This window comes from Plectropomus leopardus, chromosome 2, assembly GCF_026936395.1.
Source record: "Plectropomus leopardus strain MGB_pleo_1.0 chromosome 2, ASM2693639v1, whole genome shotgun sequence".
Classification (NCBI taxonomy): domain Eukaryota; kingdom Metazoa; phylum Chordata; class Actinopteri; order Perciformes; family Serranidae; genus Plectropomus; species Plectropomus leopardus.
In genome coordinates this window covers 40,398,754-40,418,261 of record NC_142177.1, presented here as the reverse complement: position 1 = coordinate 40,418,261, position 19,508 = coordinate 40,398,754, and the positions used below count along the sequence as shown (strand labels likewise).

The 19,508-nt window shown below is 41.0% G+C and overlaps 1 protein-coding gene across 12 annotated transcripts in view; it reads left to right on the top strand.

Annotated features, from left to right (window-relative positions):
* Window positions 1-19,508, top strand: part of LOC121948924 (dedicator of cytokinesis protein 3-like) — a 240,599-nt gene that overhangs the window by 197,354 nt on the left and 23,737 nt on the right. For 7 of the 12 annotated variants that reach the window (XM_088070831.1, XM_088070828.1, XM_088070845.1 and 4 more), the window contains 18 exons: window positions 236-407; window positions 1,289-1,386; window positions 1,603-1,686; window positions 2,194-2,294; window positions 3,031-3,112; window positions 5,523-5,693; window positions 6,787-6,972; window positions 9,063-9,255; window positions 10,046-10,173; window positions 10,785-10,931; window positions 13,902-14,000; window positions 14,119-14,213; window positions 14,351-14,426; window positions 14,725-14,825; window positions 16,610-16,668; window positions 17,206-17,354; window positions 18,298-18,383; window positions 18,568-18,594. In XM_088070831.1, coding sequence (XP_087926957.1) covers window positions 236-407; window positions 1,289-1,386; window positions 1,603-1,686; window positions 2,194-2,294; window positions 3,031-3,112; window positions 5,523-5,693; window positions 6,787-6,972; window positions 9,063-9,255; window positions 10,046-10,173; window positions 10,785-10,931; window positions 13,902-14,000; window positions 14,119-14,213; window positions 14,351-14,426; window positions 14,725-14,825; window positions 16,610-16,668; window positions 17,206-17,354; window positions 18,298-18,383; window positions 18,568-18,594 — 2,054 coding nt within the window. The remainder of the gene's footprint in view (window positions 1-235; window positions 408-1,288; window positions 1,387-1,602; window positions 1,687-2,193; window positions 2,295-3,030; window positions 3,113-5,522; window positions 5,694-6,786; window positions 6,973-9,062; window positions 9,256-10,045; window positions 10,174-10,784; window positions 10,932-13,901; window positions 14,001-14,118; window positions 14,214-14,350; window positions 14,427-14,724; window positions 14,826-16,609; window positions 16,669-17,205; window positions 17,355-18,297; window positions 18,384-18,567; window positions 18,595-19,508) is intronic. The other 5 variants (XM_088070865.1, XM_088070852.1, XM_088070858.1 and 2 more) reach the window with 3 other exon arrangements.

Genomic DNA, 19,508 nt, shown 5'->3' with positions numbered 1-19,508 from the left:
TCTATATCTACTATGGGAACACTGACTCTCTCTTTGACCCTCTGTCTCCTCCCTGTGCCTCCTCTCTCTGTCTCCTCTCTCTGTCTCTTCCCTGTGCCTCCTCCCTGTGCCTCCTCCCTGTGGCTCCTCCCTGTGCCTCCTCCCTGTGCCTCCTCCCTGTGCCTCCTCCCTGTGCCTCCTCCCTGTGGCTCCTCCCTGTGCCTCCTCCCTGTGGCTCCTCCCTGTGGCTCCTCAGTGTGATGAGAACACCACCTTCAGTAACCACGCTCTGTACCTGGGTCTGCCCTGCTGTAAAGAAGACTTCAACAGCTGTCCCAGCATCCCCTCCAGCCTCATCTTCCAGCGCAGCGCTAAGGAGACGTTCTGGATCTCCACACAGCTCTCCTCCACCAAACTCACTCAGAACGGTACGAAGCGAACGTAAACATATGTTAAACATACGTCCAAGCGACACAGTGGAACCATCATTTCATACGGGAGACTGTAGTGAGGCTACAATGACAGATTATAACGAACTTTTTTAATCCTCAAAGAGGAAACTCATCACTGCCACGATCAACATACAACAACAAGATATCAAACAAGAACCGTACAAAATACACCAATAAACATAACACCAGTCTGAGAGCAACAATCCAGCACAACCAGAGAGTAAAACACTTAAAGTATTCATACAGCTGCCTCTGAAAATGAAATAAAAAGAAAATAAGTGACAATTAATAAAACTCAGAGAACGAAGCCTTTTTGATTATTAAAACTTTCACATTTCACGAGGAAACATCACATATTTTGATTTTCTTCTGTCCAGCTAAGACACAAATAAAGATTTGCTGTTCACTCTATGAGCTTTCGAGCCATTTAAGCACGTATTTATGTGGTTTAAATGTTTGAATGAATACATTAGATGGTACACAAGTACTGATATTATTTAATACTAAAGTTTTATTAGTTTAGCGACTGTGATCTGTTATGTTTTCTGTTCTGCTGTAAAGTGCTAGTATACGGATGAAGAGTGATGGGGCTGCAGTGCAGTTTTCAGTGAAATTTGGACGTGGTTTTCAGAGGATGCTGCGTAGGTTTGGATTATAGATGTAATGAGATCAGATTATTGAAACATCACGTTTGTTACGGACTGGGCCAGATGCCTGTTTGCCCAAATAAACCCTCATCCAAGTTTTTTCCCTTAAACTTAATTTGAATGTGAGTCAAACGGAGATGCTTTGCAGACGAGGTGATGTGGGAAGTTGAAGCGCTACAGTTAGTTTGAGTCTCTCCTGTTGTTTTTCAGTGGACCTCCTGGCCCTGCTGAAGTGGAAGGCCCACCCCGACCGAGTCATGGACATCCTCGGGCGGCTACGACACGTCAGTGGAGAGGAGATCGTCAAGGTGACTGTAAAATGTGACCTGCAGCCAGCAGCTCGCAGGTTAAATCCGTCATGTCTGTCAGCAGCCATGTGAGAGTCTGTTCGCTTTCACGATCGCTCATCGTTCCCTCCTTATGAGCCGATCTTTATCAGTCAAACCGATCAGAGCAAAAGCACCGAAATGTTTCGTTAATAAAAAAAACAAATGTAACTGTAACTGTCTGTATGTGTGTGGCAGTTTCTGCAAGATATTCTGGACACATTATTCTCCATCCTGGACGACAACACGGACAAATATGGACCACTGGTGTTCCAGTCATTGGTAAGTTCATGAGCAAAAAAGTCTTCATTTGGTTTAATTTATTTAATTTGATTTGATTTCACTAACTAATTTATATCTTATAAGAAAAGGATTATTTGTAATTAGGATAATATATTAGTCTAGAGAAATAATTATTGTATAGTTTTATATTGATGTGGAAGCTGAATAATTGACTAATATTAAGTTGGATGGATAAGTGGTGGGATTAAAGAAGTCAGTACTTCTTCACACTCCTTTTCGGTTATGTGCATCAAATAGTGATTATTACATTTTTCATGTCTTCTTTTGTTATATATATTTTATGTCTGTCCACTACTTCACGTTTTTTCACTTTTGGAATAAACTACTACGACTTGACTTGACTTGATTGGATTTTGAACACGTAGTCAGCTTCAGTCTCTCCAAACACACACACATACACGGCTTCACATTTTATATTCATTTATCATTATCTTCACATCTCTGTCTCTGTCCCTGTCTCTGTCTCTGTCCCTGTCTCTCTCTCAGGTGTTCATCATAAACCTTCTCAGGGACAGTAAATATTACCACTTCAGGCCGGTGATGGACACCTACATCCAGAAGCACTTTGCTGGCGCGTTGGCCTATAAGTGAGTGTTTCATCTACACGAACTCATAACTGCACAGTCTTCGGTTAAACGCTCCTAAACCTCCCAGCAGCCCCGACGTCAAAGCTCTTTATCTTTTTGAAGAGTTGTCCTTCATTCTCTCAAGTACAGTTACACACACATGAATGACTACATTATTGTATATTATAGCTGTAAAACTGATGAATTCATGACTCACTTCATCGTGACTCAAGAGCGAGTCTGCACAGAGCGAGTCAGCACAGAGCGAGTCAGCACAGAGCGTGTCTGCACAGAGCGTGTCTGCACAGAGCGAGTCTGCACAGAGCGAGTCAGCACAGAGCGAGTCAGCACAGAGCGTGTCTGCACAGAGCGAGTCTGCACAGAGAGAGTCAGCACAGAGCGAGTCTGCACAGAGAGAGTCAGCACAGAGCGAGTCTGCACAGAGCGTGTCTGCGCAGAGCGTGTCTGCGCAGAGCATGTCTGCGCAGAGCGAGTCTGCGCAGAGCATGTCTGCGCAGAGCGAGTCTGCGCAGAGCGATGCATGCGTGCATCTATTGATTCATTTTTAAGTTTTGTTCTTCTCAGTCGTTGCTGTCAGATCATCACAGGTCTGGCTGTGTTTTTTTAGCTGTTGCTCACTATGTATTTTAAGTTTTGGACAACAGACTGCTCAGGCTCCTCTGCAAAAAACAAAAAAAGAAAAGCTCAAACGTCACTCGTCACGATTTAATCCTGTTTAATGTTGGCTGTGTTTCAGGGAGCTGATCCGCTGTCTGAAGTGGTACATGGACCGCTCTGCAGAGGTGGTCAGACAGGACCACATACAGGAGGCCATGAGGGTAAGAGCGTGAATGAATGTTTTCACTAAACATTGAAAAATGTTTTAATGGAAAAAAAAGGCTGTGCTTTTCTTTAGAAATCGCCCAAAGGTTTTAAGAAACAAACACCACATTTGTTTTATAGAACTTGCCTTGGAGGGAATATTTTCTTAAAAAATCACCAAAAATTTAAATAAAAAAATAAAATAAAATTTGCCTTTTTTTTTTCTTTAAAACTCGCCAAAACTTTGGCCAAAAATGGCCAAAATGTTTTGTTTGTTTTTTATTTTAAGTTGTATGCCCCTCCCCTAAGCCCTTCACAATAATAACAAAAAGTCCCAAATTACATCAAAATAATCAGTTCTAATCCTGTTCTGAATTCATTATATTTTTAAATAATATATCTTGAAAAGCAATTAGGTGGTCAATTCAAAGAATGTGCTGTCTTTTAAATTTATCTTACAATCATGAAAAAGTCATGGCAATTTAATAAACAATAAAAATGTGTCTGAACCCTGAAAGAATCACTGATTACCTTTGCAAGCTTGTTTTTTTTTTTGTTGCTCCTTTTGGGTTTTTATAAACTAGAAGATATTTCATCCTGTTTCAGTGATTTTCTCCACTGAGTTTTTAAGTAAAAACTAAAAGGCTTTATCAACACGTTTACACCTCGGGAATCCGCCTCACTGAGCGTCCCGGCTCGGCCGCCTGCAGCAGGCCGACTTCACCGTATTCAGCGTTGCATCGGTGTTTTTGGGGGCAGAGCTCAGAATAGATGCATGAAGCAGATGTCGAGAATGTCCCACATTTAACAGACAAACGCCGCTCAGCACTTTGAATTATTTATCAGACTTAAACATCTGTCTCAAGCGGCCCACACTGTCATGTGAAAGTGGACGCTGTGAATTATTGAGGGTAGTTTTGACACGTGCTGCAGCTGTGGCGGCAGATCGCAGTTTTATCCATATTTTAACGAGCCCGTCTGCGTCCGTGTCCGCTGAGCTTCAGCTGTCTCCTTCTTGCACTCGATCACCTTTTCAGGAAATGTAAGACTTTATCTGCTCAGTGTTTATTTTCTGTTCTCTCCAAAGATTATTGGCATATTGAAGTAAATGTAGCCATACTAATCTACTTAAATCAACATTTTTAGACATCAAACATTGAGGAAAAGCAAAAATCTCTCTACATTAGTTAATTAATTATATTTCTATTATACTATTTAATACTTGAGTTTGTAAAAGCAAAATAATTAAATCAAATTTCTGTGCTAAGAAAAATATATTATCAAGTTATTTTTTCATAAAGCAAAACTTTGTATTTGAACAATTTTAAACATTACACATTTATGTGTGCATTGCATTTTTAAAATATTAAAACATTAATTACAAGCTCAAGGCTGACATGTTTCCTTGCCACATACTTCCCCGTTCATTTTCAGTAGTTTGTAACTCATGCACGACAGATTCTGCAGAGCAGACTGCGGCACCACGATGATGATGATCACTGTGCTGCATGTTACGCACATCTCTCCCGCCTCTGCTGAGGAAGAGGAAACGCTGCCCGACGCCGCGCCATGCAGCCCGATTTCTCTCTCTCTCCGTCACGTTTCTTCTCTCAGTCACAGACCCGTCTTTGTTCCTCCCTTCCTCTCTTGATTCAGTCCATTAAATCTCCTGTCATTTAGCATGACAACTGCCAATTTCATTATAATAAAAAAATGAACACATATATTTTTTAAAAAATAATAATAAAATAAAATAAAATATAGATAAATAAAATAAAAAAAATAAATAAAATTGAATAAAATGAAATGAAATCAAAAAATTACAGCCTGGCCCAAACCCAGTGAGTCCGGTTTGGCCCAGTCAGGCTCAGGTCAAGAACCAGAGCTCTTCTTCTCATGGTCATGCATTTTCATTGAAAACTAACTGTTTAAAAGACTCACATAAACAGCGCAGGTGTGCTTCTCCTCCAGAGACTGATTACGAGGTAATGTGTTAAATTATAATGTTTTACAATACATGTGTTTGGGAGGCACTGAGTATATGACTGGATAGATGAGATTTGGATTACCTTGCATGAGTTGTGTGTGAGTTTGTAAACAGATTTTCTAAAACATTTTAGCTGTTTTTATATGCAGGGCCCTATATTTCAATTCATTAAGTTTTTCCTTAGTTTTTGGAGTTTTCATTTCCTGGAGGCACGCGAGAAAATCATTCAGCGTGACACCAGATGAGTCACTGAAAGTGAAATAATGATTTTGGGGATGAAGAATTCCTTTAATTTTACAGTTTTCATTGAATAAAATGATGAAAATGAAAGTAAAACAACTAAATAAGTTTAGAAATGTTCACAGATGTTTGTGTGTAAAATAAAATGTCTATATTATATATGAAATAGTTGTTTTTCTGCATGTCTGTCTCTCTCTCAGGCTCTGGAGTATCTGTTTAAGTTCATCGTCCAGTCTCGGATCCTGTACTCTCGGGCCACTTGTGGAATGGAGGAGGAGCAGTTTCGCACCAGCATCCAGGAACTGTTTCAGTCCATCCGCTTCGTCCTGAGCCTGGACAGCCGCAACTCAGAGACACTCATCTTCACACAGGTGAGAAAACGCAAAATACTTCGTTTTTAGCTCTTTTCTATAATAGTTGTTTTTTTTAAAAAAAATTCTTTTAAAATAAAAATAATGTGAAGAAGGCAATGAGCAACTTAGGAAGAAATAACCCAAATATTAGGAAGAAATTAAATTACCTTAAATTAGCAAATAAATAAATAAATACATGAAAAGAATGGTAAAAGAACAAATGACCTGAAAAAAAGTACTCAAATAAAATGAGCATGAATAACACTTTTTTTCCTGTAACCTAATTTAAATATAGAATTATAATATTTATATAATTATCTGGATATTTTCCCTTATTATCTAATACTATTCCAATGATTCTCTATTTCTATCTGCAACCCTTTACTCATTTTTTGCAATTGGCGGCACATTTCATGCCAATTCGCTGATCACTTTTTCCCCATGTGTTTGAAGCACAAGGAAAGTGATGTTCATCCAGGTTTCAAAGGGTTAAGAAGAAATGATCCAGAAATTATTATGAGGATATTACCTGAAAATTTACAAAAAACAAGCAAACAAAAAAGCAAATGGGAAGGTAAAAAAAGGTAAATGAATAATTATGTAAAATAATTTAAATATTTAATAATAATAATTATTAAAGCAGCTCGCCGGGTTTTTTTCCTAACTTTTAAAAAAAATATTTTCTAAATTTGCTAACTTCTTGCAATTTGTTGGACATTTCCTGCCAAGTTGCTCACTGCTTATTTCCTATGTTTAAAAAAAAATCAAACAAATTTGCTCGGGGTTTAAAGGTTTGAATAGTTGCGTCTGAGTGCAGCACAAGAAAAGTGATGGAAAGTGAAAATCTCCTTTTTTCACAGCTGAAGCTGCAGCTCGTCGTGTTTTTGTAGTTTAGACTAATCCAGTCTTTGCTTGTAGTTCAGATATGTTTCCATCCTCTTTTAGTTGCTGTAATCTGACTCTTCTCTCCTCTAACTTCCTCTTTGTACCTCGGGTTTTTCCTCGCTGCCTTCCCTCACCTTCTCTTTCAATCTCCCACAATTCTTTGCTCCACCCTCTGGGTCCTTATCATTCCTCCTGGGCCTCCTCCCTCCACACCCGTACACCGCAGGGCTCCCAGCCTTGTCCGGCCCCAAATCAGGCCCCCGGCCCCGGAGCAGGGCCGACCGCCTCCTTAGCACTAGCCCCTGCCCCGGGCCAAGCCCCGCCCCCTGCGTCAGGACAGGCTCCTGGCAGCGGGCAGGCGAACTGCACTCAGGCCTGGAGCTCCAACGCTCTGCGGCCGTCTCCTTTGTCAGTAAGTAGACATCTGGAAGAAAACCACAACACCCCGATCCTTGTGTGAAGCCCAGAGTCCTAATTCACCCGTCTGTGAGCCTAACGTCACACTGTGAACCTGCACAGCCACGACTGCTTCACACCAACACACTCCTCATACAACCTGCACTGACTGCTCAGTCACGCCTACAAACCCCTGTCATGGTCCCATAACCGGAAACACATACGTGATTCAGTATCTGCACCATCTACCTTCGTACAGTTAAGCCTCATTCCCACTGCCCAAAAAACCCGCTAACACCCGCTAACATCCGGCTTTTTAATGCAATGACAATGATTGGCATTCACACCCGGGTCTAATGACTCTGCAGCAGACACGAGTTTTGCAGCGTGATGCAATGACGCGCCGTCACTAATTAACACACATCACCTCCGAAGCAGCTAAAACACGCATCCAAAAACATCCGCAGCAAGTTTGAAAGTGAGACTGAATAAGTCAGAGATATATAAAGACAAGAAACCACTGAAGCGTTCTCAAAGACCTCTGTTTATACTGCTGTCACCAACAAAACAACACACACACACGCACACACACACGAGCTGATAGAAAGGCAGATTCATGTGCTGCAGTGGTGTGTTCACTGTCAGTGAGAATGCAGTCTATCACCTGTATTTAGCAGGTTTACCTGTGTTAGAAAAACCCACGTGCTCGTGCTAATTTTGGTGACAAAGGGGTATTACAGTCAAAGTCACAACTCGCATCACATCCTGAAGAACAGCTGCTCGCTCACATTTAAAGAATGAATAATTGAACAAAAACTCCCGCACACTGTCTGCCTCACTTTAATAACAGCATTTTGGTAAAAAAAAACGCCTAACGAAGGTCTTTGTAACAACATGTTGTCATAAAAGTTAACTCTTGAACGATGAATGAAAGAGAACGTTGAGTTCACGTCATCAGGATGGTCTCATCAGGCTACGGTCCGTTAAAAACCTGACCTAAAGACAGTTTCAGTGTTCACAGTTACGTCCAGTGATAACTGTCGTTCTTCTGAAAAACTACAAACTGTACAACCTTGAAGTCCAACACTAACACTAAAACACCAAAATCTCAGCTGCAGCGTCGTCCTTTTTGTGCTGAATCACCAAAACAAGCTGATGGCTGCTGGAAACGTTCCTGTTCTCTTAAGTGATTAATATCTCGTCAATTTCTGTGCTTTTTCTTCTTGACTTTTTCCTCTGCGTTCTAAGATTTCGTCTTTTTTTCCTAATCTTTTACTCTTGCTGTGATTTCTTATCTGCTCATGAATTAATTCACCTTTGTTTTCTGCGTTTTCTCTCCTGTCCGTCTTTCAAATGTCTCAACTGGTGAACAGCTGCTTTGCAAAATGCAGTGATGGACTTTTAGAACATTAGAGACTATTTGTTGGTGCACGATCTGATATCATCAAGTAAATGTTGCCCTGGATCGATGAACGCTTGACGTTACTGTTACCCGGATTAACACTTAATGACAGCCCGGGATAACGACAGATAACCCCTCTATTTTTCAATCCTTAACTTTCCCTTAACCTTTTAAGAATAGTTTTCTAAATCTACTCATTTCTTGTAGTTTGTAAAACATTTTTTACCAAGTTGCTTGTTGCATTTTGTCTCCAGCATTTTGAAAGAAATCGCACCAGTAATTTGAGTTCAAAGGTTTAAATACTTGTGAAAGTCATATGAACTAAAGTGATGTCACTCCAGGTTTCATTTGTTGGGAGTGTGTGTTTGGCTCAAAGATGATTTGACAAAAATACATTCTGGACAGTAAAATGCTTAAAAAAAGAAAACCTTCATGAAATGTAAAATGATGAGGCTTTTCTGATTGTGCATTTTGGATTTCAGCTTTTCACCGTGTCCAGTTAAACTCACCTCTGCTCCTCTTTGTCGTATCACAGAATGAAGTCACGGTCACATTTCTCTGCACTGCACACACAGGAGCTCACATTATTAACCATTTATTAACCATTTATTAACCCTCTCTCTTTCTCCTGGTTTTTCCCATCTTCCCCCTCCGCCCTCCTGTACAAACTCCTCTCACCGTCTCCTCTCCGTCGCCTTCCTCAGGCCGCCCTGTTGAACTCGTTCCCGGCCATCTTCGACGAGCTGCTGCAGATGTTCACGGTGCAGGAGGTGGCCGAGTTTGTGCGCGGCACTCTGGGCAGCATGCCGTCCACGGTGCACATCGGACAGTCCATGGACGTGGTCAAACTGCAGTCCATAGCGCGGACAGTGGACAGCAGGCTCTTTTCTTTCCCAGGTAGCAAACACACGACTGTTTTTTCTTTGATTTCCATGTCTTTAATAATGAGAATATCATGGAATAAGAAATACTATACAGTTCTGTTTATTGTACACAATAAACAGAACGCTGTTTATAACTCAAACAGAATATTATTTTCAGCATTTTTTTTGTAAAATTCAAGTTGACATAAAAAGATAAAAGGGAAAAAAACAAAAATCTAAAAATTAAATCGATTTTGCTCCTGAAAATGACTTTCTTTTACAAAAATGTGATTTTCCAGCTTTTTGTCTGAAATGTCCTTTTTTAATGAAAATGCACAAATTAAATTCATCTGTACTCACCACATCTCAGCCTTTCATACCGTCAGGTAACGAAAAACAAACAAAAAGAAGAATAGCTCATCTGGGACAGCAGGTGTCCCACGCACAAAGGCCGTGTCCTTGTACAGCAGCCGTGGGTTCAAGTCCACCCTCAGCCCTCTGCTGCATGCCACCTCCTCTCTCTCCGCCTGTCAGGCTACAGCTGTCCAATCAGAGTGAAGGGATAAAAAGCCCAAAAGATTATCTTTAAAGAAAAAAAAACGCATGAATGAAAACTGAGAGGGTCAAAAATTTGCTGTCCGTGGGTGCTTTATTAAAATTGAGTCGAGCTAAGACGGGACAGCATCCTAAAATGTTTCGTCTCGTCGCAAATTTTTTATCTGAATTGAGCTTTAGATTAATCAGTCACATGCTAGTAAATGTCTGTGTGTGTGTGTGTGTGTGTGTGTGTGTGTGTGTGTGTGTGCGTGTGCGTGCGCCCTCAGAGTCTCGAAGGATCTTGCTTCCTGTTGTCCTCCATCACATCCACCTCCACCTGAGGCAGCAGAAAGAGCTGCTCATCTGCTCTGGAATACTCAGCTCTATATTCTCTATCATCAAGAGCAGCTCACTGGTAACACACACACAAACACACACACACACACACACACACACACACACACACACACACACACACACACACACTTACACACACACACACACACACACACACACACACACACACACACACACACACACACACACACACACACACACACACACACACACACACACACACACACACACACACACTTACTTACACACACACACACACACACACACACACACAGGACAATATGACATTTACAACACTGACAGCACTTGATGCAGCTCAGAATGAACAGTAGTGCTACTAGAAACAGCATATTCAGAGACTGCAGTGATATTCATAATGTTGAACATTATCAATGTATATTTGGCACCATCAAATAACATATGTGTGATAATATGAAAACATCACACACACACGATAATATGAAATCATCCCACTGCTCCAAAATACGTCTGATATCAGTGAATACTCACAGCTGTGACTCACTTTGGAAAACAGAGAAGTTTCACTGTTTATTTCTGCTTTTCTTCACTTCCTCTTTCTGTTTTCTCTCTCTGCTTTCCTCCGCCTCACCGTCTCTCTCTGTATTATTCCCTTCACTCCCCTTTCTCTCTCTCTCTCTCTCTCTCCAGGACACGTCGGTGCAGGAGGAGGTGGAGATGATGGTGGAGTCCCTGTTGGACGTCCTCCTGCAGACGCTGCTGTCAATCATGAGCAAGAGCCAATCGCAGGAGGCGGTAAGGGGTCAACGCTGTCCGCAGTGCACCGCGGAGATCACTGTTAGTAACTAACAATACGACTACTACGACTTCACCTCCCACTTTTATCCTCCATCCTGTGTCCATCCACCTCCCTATCCCCCAGGGCCGGGCAATACCGCAGTGTTAGTGTTTAATGTCCCTTTATATATTTTAATAATATTGCAGAGTCCTCGATCACAATTCTTACAGCAAAATAAGTTACATTTGAACAACATGTGTCTCAATGTGATATTTGATTTAAGAAAAAATATACATTATTTGAAAAAACATTTTTTCATGAAAAGACCTGAAATTGGGATCAATACTTTGACAAAAGTAGTCGATAATGTGCTAATCATCACAACAACATGTTATCCATATTGCCCTCCCCTCGTCCATCCATTTATCATCGCTGTCTAGAGCTTTGATTTTATGCCCAACTGGCCCGAGTTGTAATTTTTTATGATTACCCCTCGGGCTTGAACTGGGTTGTTTTTGTTTGTTGATTTTTTTCCAGTGAAACTGGCAATTTTCATGCGTAAATGGCAGGAGTTTAAACGGGCTAAAAAGAGAGGAAAAGAGGGGAGCTGCCAATGAGAAGGTAGAGTGACGAACAACGGAGAGATGAAGTGCAGAATCGGGGGAGAGAGCGTGTCGACGTGTGAGGGATGAAAAACGAGACAGAGCGAGAGGGGCTGCACGGCAGCTTGGTTGGCAGTGATTTCTTCTGCCTCTCCAGCAGCGGGAGAGATGTGCGTGCAGTGAAGAGAAACACTCATCATCTGCACATCACACAAGCCGGGTTCACTTACAGATTTGCACAAAACGAATGCCATTTTTACGAAAAAGTCGATAAAACACAGCAGCGATGTGACTGTGTGCCGATGGATGTTCAAAACATTAGCAGCTTTATTTCTATACAGCCATCGGGCTCTCCGTCCGTGTTATGGAGCCATGGTGGAAAGGCGAGCCCCTTATACGTGGGAGCGGCAACGTATGAGGGATTTCTGGGAGCTGATGGTCCACGATTTCACAGAAGAATTATGGGATCAAAACTTCCAGATGATCCGCTCAACTTTTCAAGTAATGCGACTCAATAACAGCTCTTTTGCTCCGGCTGCATCATGAGGGAGCCAGTTCTTTCATCATGTGACATATTTAAGTGAAAAAAAGTGTTTCTGTTGCAGTTATGTCAAATATGGCTTTTTAGAATCAACTGAAACACCACCTCATGCGAGCGAAACAACTCTTTTGTGTTAAATGGGAGTTGGTTAGGCATATTTTATATTAGGAATTTCGTTTTCCCGTCTATTGCCGTGGATCGCCGTACACACACGACGCACCGAGGCGCAGCCCGCTGTGCTGCTCTGAGATCAAAGACTTTTGAAATGTGAAAAAGGAGATGTGTTGTGAGAAAACATGTCAGCCTTAGCTTGTATTACATTTTTTAATATTTTTTAAAAATATGACATATAATGTATTTCTATTACAGTAAAAATTTCAGTTTTTAATTGCGCTCCGGCCCAAACCTGCTGCTGTGGCTCGGATCGGATTTGGACAGAAACTGTGCAGGTTTATGTCGATCAGAGCTCTAATCCTGCCACTGACCCGTCTGTCCAGCTCTTCACATCTTTTATAATCTCTTTCATTTAACATCAGTCTTCATCCTCCTCCTGCTCCTCTTCCTCCTCTCTGCACGTTTGCATGGCTGAGTTATTAAAATTCTTGTTTTGCACCAGTTTGCATTCTGTTTTTGTCGATGGTATTTCTGCAGAAGCACAGCGTGCATCTTATGAAGCCGGTGTTGTATAAATGTGTGTTGTACCACCACTATTGTTTCTCCGTCAGGTAGTTTTTTTTCTCATAGTTTAGGCTTCAGTTTAACGTGCAAATTCAACACGTGTGACTGTCCTCGAGTCGTCCTTTTGCTCCTTTCATCTTTGTCTCAGTCTCGATCTGGCCCCGACATGCCTTCCTCTGTACACTTTCAGCTACTTGTTCACTGGCAGGGTCGGCGTGTTACGGGCTTTGTGTGGAGTGGAAATGAAATGTTTCCAACAGTGAGCCTTCACTGGTGTTTACGCTGTTTTCTTTTCTACATTAACTGGAAGCCCGAGAGCCAGAGAAGGAAGCAAAGATCATGAATACTCTGTTTTGGTCGCACACATAAACATTTAGCTACAGTTTCCTCTCTCTGACTTTTTATGGCAGCTTTAAAGGAATACTTCACACACAAAATGACTATTTTATATCAGTTACCTATCATGGGTTATGTTGAATTTGTGAAGAATACTTTGGTTTTCTCTCATGGCTCCACTGTGAATAAAGAATCCAAAAATGGAGTTAATTATTAATTATTTAAAGTGATAGGAGCCACTTTAACAACAGTTAAACTACATCAAAACACATCGTAACAATCTCTCACACAGCTCACGCAGTGTGACCGCATTTATCCAATCACCTGCTCGCATGTTAAACACAGCGCTGTGACTTCAGTTCAAGAGTTTTCTGTTTTTCATTTCTTAGTTCAGTATAAAGGCATGCCAGAAAAAACAAAGTTTTCTTTTTAAAACAAGGTAACACAGGTGAGTATTTCATATCCAAAATATACAGCTGAGCAGCTGAACAGCTCTCCTCACAGCAAAGTCCTCCGCTGCTGTAAGTGACTTTTTCACAGCTGACATTTTAATTTATCAGAGGAGAAAAAGAGCAAGCAACAGTTACAACATCAATGATGCATCAGTGCCATTAAATGTCCCAGTAAGCTGTCCCAGTGAGCCAGCGTGCACAGTATCAGAGCTTCCCCTCAGTGGATACAGCCATCAGTGCCGTTATTGCACACACGTGCTTTTCCTACTATAACATGTCTGCTTGTCTGCTGTGAAAAGGTCAACAGTGAACAGGAATCAGTTTGGGAAAGAGCCTTTCATATTATCATCTGTGAATGTTGTCTTCTTGCTAACGTCCACCATGTGATGGCTCACATGTCCCCTGGTTTGCTGTTGGCAGGGAGAGTACGTGTCGTGTCTCCTGTCCCTCCTCCGCCAGATGACAGACATCCACTTCCAGCACCTGATGGAAAACTTTCAGAGCAAGGAGGAGCTAAAGGTACGGACGGAAAAACTTTACATTCATGACAGCGACGCTCAGCTCGACTCGTGACTTTGTATGTGGTGATGTGATAAGAGGACATGTTTTGAGACGCACTGCCTCTGTCTCTCTTCAGGAGTTCTTGTTGAAGATTTTGTGTGTGTTTCGAAACCTGATGAAGCTCAGTATTTTCCCTCGCGACTGGAACATCATGAGGCTCCTCACCAGCAAGTGAGACACAAAATAATCTCTGTCAGACAGCTCGGACACACATCCAACAGTGTTTGCAGATATCGCCAACGTGTGTGTGTGTGTGTGTGTGTGTGTGCGCGTGTGTGTGTGTGTGCGTTTGTGTTCCCGCTCTGCAGCATCATCCTGACCACGGCTCAGTACCTGTCTCCTGCTCTGCACAAGAACTTCACAGAAGCCGAATTTGACTTTAAGGTACTCTAACTGGCACACGATCACACGAATAACAAACCATCAAAAGGACTCAGACACATTAATGCAGCATCCAAAAACATCGATAGAAGAGGAAAACACTGACAGCGTGCCTGTTTCTGCAAACCCAGAGCGCGCCACCCTCTGTGTGTAACACTGACTACACACGAGTGTCACATGCAGCCCCACTTCAAAAATACACAACTGTTTGTTGTTAATACAATTTCCCTAATTACAGTGCGTGCGTGTGCGTGTGTGCGTGCGTGCGCGCGCGCGCGTGCGTGTGTGTGTGTGTGTGCAGGTGTGGAACTCCTACTTCAGTCTGGCGGTGCTGTACATCAACCAGCCCAGTTTACAGTTGGAAAACCTGAGTCCTGCTAAGAGGAAGAAGGTGTTAGACAAGTAAGAACACACACACACACACACACACACACACACACACACACACACACACACACACACACACACACTACCCAAAAAACAAAACATGATCATAAACCACACATTCATTAATTCTTTCTCACATTCCTTTTCACAAATATTGGAGACCATTAAACATACACTTGCTTGTTTGTGTAGACACACAGGAAACACACACACACAGACACACACACACACACACCACACACACACACACACACACACACACATACACACTCCTACAGACTTGGCTGTCGGACTCGTCACCATAACTGTGGTCCTCAGAGTCGTGTGTCATCTGCAGCTAAAATGCAGAGAGTCAGATGTTAAAGAACTCATTTTCCTCTTTGAAGTGAAGCAGCTACAAACTTGGCGACCTACTTTTTCGGTCCTGCAGGAGAGACGTCTTTACTGCGGGAAAGCTCATTTCCCTCCCTGTAAGGCCTTTTCCTCCAAACAGTCCCGGGGCCGAGGGAGCCCCAGACACTAAACTCAGTAAACCTCCTCAGGCAGGAAGAGCTCCTCTGGTTTCTACATGACGTCACACGATTCGAGAGTAGTGAAATGACACCGACACAGATTAGAAATTGACGGCATAAAGCAGCACACCGCGATGTAAACCGTGCTGAGGTGGAAAGAAACATTAAACACACAAAACTCAGTCAACAGAGAGTTTCAGGTTATTTTTCCGCTTCAATATCTAATAAAATTGGACTAAACTGGAAAAAAAATGTTCTTTTTTGTTATTATTTTTCTATCTTTGTCTCATTCAGAGAGCCTCTATGGTATTATATGGTAGGGGTGGGGGGAAGTCCATACTGCTTAGTATCACGAAATTTTGTGTGCAATATTGTATCATTTTTTTTTCTTAGTCTAAATAAATAATTAATATTGCAATTACAAATTAAACTGTTGGAAGCCTACCAGAATAATAAAATCTGTTGCTTTTTCAGTCCACAGATAGATTTTGCTGCAATAAAAATAACTGAAGTGAGACTAAAAACTCAGATAAAACAAATGTTGACAAAGTTTTCCTTTTGGGACATCAACTGCAGCTGAAAACAAGTGATTGGTTTTGCAGCTTTTGCAGCTGCTAAATCTGCACACAGAAGAAAAAAATTACGTTGAAATGCTTTTCTAATTGTACTACATAGCAGAAAGCGTCTTGGTGCTGTGATATGCATACATTTGGTGCAAAATTGGCCCATTTTTATGCAAACGTACTTTATGGAAAAAAACAATCTAAATCACAAAGATCAGTGATAACAGCCGCTCACAGTTACAGAGAGTTTAAGGTAGTTGGAGCACATTTAAAGGTGGGACACATATTGAATTATCTTTTTTCTTTTGTCCTCAACTTCGAATCGAGTCATCTTCTTTAAAGTTTGAATTCATGTGTTTGAAAACACTAACAGCACATTAAATCCCAAACATGCTTTCTCTCTGTCACGATGAAATTCTTTGCCAAAGTCTTGTGCTGCACCAAATCAGTCAGGACCTGCAGCTTTCCATCTGAAAATGTCAACTAAATGTCTGTCATTGCTCTGCCTGCTGTTCTGGGCACAAAGGCAACATTTATGCTTTGCCACATGGATGTTCACAATCAGACACATTAATGTGCAAACTGCACTCAGCTGCAAAACTTTATGGGCGTGTTTGTGCTGAACTGTATCTTTAGACGGAGCAAATCGTGAAAAACTGCACTGTGACACCATGAGCATCAGTGTCTGTAGAGTTTGGACTTTTTGTCTTCTGTCCCTCTGCAGGTACGGAGACATGAGAGTGATGATGACCTACGAGCTGTTCAGTATGTGGCAGAACCTCGGTAAGAGTTTCTCTGCACATCCCTAAATATCTGCGGCTCCACACTCCAGTCCAGCTGGTGACGGTGTAACACGGATAAGCTGGTTTGAAACACATTTCCAAAAAAATGCAATGAATTTACTTACAACACTGGTTTTATTTTTCTGTATATGTTTTCTTATTCAAAGCCTTTTGTTAGTTTGTTTTGTTGTTTTACTTAATTTATTTTTTCTTTTCATCAACAGTACATTTGTTAATTTGTATTGTCAATGTTACCGCTAATAATATTAATTACTCAAATACTTTTTTGCCAAAACCTTCACCATACAGCTGCTTCCGTACGATAACCATTTACATCTTCTCCACGCACATCTACAGTTAATCGCTGCATTTCAGTGTTATGCATATTATTAACCCGTACTCACGAAAATCAAATTCTGAAATCACATCCTCTCCAGAGTGTAACATCCATCTGTTTCCCTCCTGATGTTAATAATTGTCACACAGACTGTCGATCGATTGGCCAGTTGGTGAGCTGATCCATGTTTACTGGTTGTAGGTGAGAATAAGATCCACTTCATCCCCGGTATGATCGGTCCGTTCCTCGGAGTGACGCTGGTTCCTCAGGTGGAGGTACGAAACATCATGATCCCCATCTTCCACGACATGATGGACTGGGAGCAGCGCAAGAACGGAAACTTCAAACAGGTGACACAAACACACGTGTGCACACACACCTATCACATGATCAGCTGTAGAAACAACTCCCATCAGCTTTTTTAACAGGAAGACGAGAAGCGTGCAGGATATCATGGGCATGTCATCTCTATCTGCAAATACTGGCTTCACCACGAACCTTTTTTATTACTGACAAAGTGAACATGTACAAAACATCAGGTAAACGACACAAAACGGTTAAAAAAAACAACATATCTATATGATAAACAAGCATGATACAAGTCCTCTATGTATGAAGAACATTAGTGGCAAAAATTAAACAGATAAGCAGATGATGAAATAAAGATGTATGTTTAGTCCGATGATTCAGGGGCCAAAATTGCGAACTTTTCCAAAAGCTCGATGCTTTTTTGTTGTTTAATAAGCTGGATATCCAGGGAGAGCAGGATGTAAAACAAATGCTACACATTTTGTTTAAAAGCTATTTTCATTTAAAATAAATATATTATGCTGTATATAACCTAAGCTGAAGGTTTTTTTCTCATCCTCCGAAAAGCATTGCATTTCATGTCTCCATCTGCCGGTGGGACATCATCAGTCAGCAGCATATAACGTTAATTTCACATCAGAGGAGACTTGAGGAGCACAAAAATGACTCTAGTATAAAATGGACATTTGTCTTCAGCCCACTAAACAGAAGAAAACACAATAAAAAACAAACACAAAAACAGGTCATGAGGAACACTCAGCACATTAAATAAGGACTTATTGAAGACATGAGCAGTTTCCAGACTGAAACTCTGAGCTCGAACCACATCGGCGTCAGTTATTGGCCAAATGAGTCGTTATATATCAGCAAGAAATCAAACTTTGTGCATCTGTAGAAAACAGACTTATGTCTTTATTTCTGTGTGTGTGTGTGTGTGTGTGTGTGTGTGTGTGTGTGTGTGTGTGTGTGTGTGTGTGTGTGTAGGTGGAGGCTGAGTTGATTGATAAGTTGGACAGTTTGGTGTCTGAGGGGAAAGGGGACGAGAACTACAGAGAACTCTTCGGTTTGCTGTAAGAAACTAATTTCTTCACATTTTCTGTGTGTTTGCCTCTAACTCTCGTCTCTCTGATCTTAAACGCGTGTGAATCCCTCCATCCCCTCTCTCTCTCTCTCTCAGATAACAGAAATTAACTCTCAGTTTTTCTGCTCTAACACTGCTGTTGTGTGTTTCTTTGCGCTGCGTTGCTGGACTAGAACCCAGCTGTTTGGGCCGTACCCCAGGTATGACATCACTTACCGTCTGAGACCGTATCGGTCTTCTAGTGTTGTTCTCTGCCGTCGTGACGGTGGTGCGAGTCTGTAAAACCAGAGATGAAGTTTTTCAAGACATCTTTTGTTTCAAAGAAGACAAAAACCGGAGCGCTCTTTAGTGTTTATCATTTAACATTGAGACACCAACACTAGACACACACAAAAAAACATTTTAGTTCACTGAGAGCTGATGTGTGCATGAAATGACGTCACTGTAGAGGTGCATTTGTTTGCTGTACCTTAACCCTTTGAAACCTGGTCAAATTGGCTGAATTTCTCTCAAAAATATGGAAAGAAGGCAATCAGCAATGACAGAATAAATGACCCAAAATGTAGAAAGAAATTTGTAAATATCACAAAAAATCCTGAAATTTTGTGAAAAAAATAAAATGAATAAATAATACTAATAATAAATTTAAAAAATAGAATAATGATAAAAAGAAAGGTACTGTGAAAGGTGCTGAAAAATTCTAATAACTTTTATAACATTTTTTTTAACAATTTTAAATATGTAATTATGCTTTTCTTCCCTTTTTCACTAGAAATGTTTCTATAGCTTTTTCTAAATAATTTTCTGATTTTTTAAAAAATTTTTTTTACTGTTTTTGAATGAAGTCACACTAATTTGCTCGGGGTTCAGAGGTTAAATACTTGTGAAAGTTATCTGAAAGCAGCACAAGAAAAGTGATAGAGCTCCAGGTTTCAATGGGTTAATAGTAATTACAATTTCAACAATTTCAAAGTAAGAAACAAAACCCAAACCCAGATAATCAGGTCAGGGGAAACTGATGTCACTGCAGAGGTGCTCTTATTTCATGCACCTTTGTAGCTGTAACATGAAAAAAAACATACAACTTATTAAATTAAGTTTTAAAAAAATAATT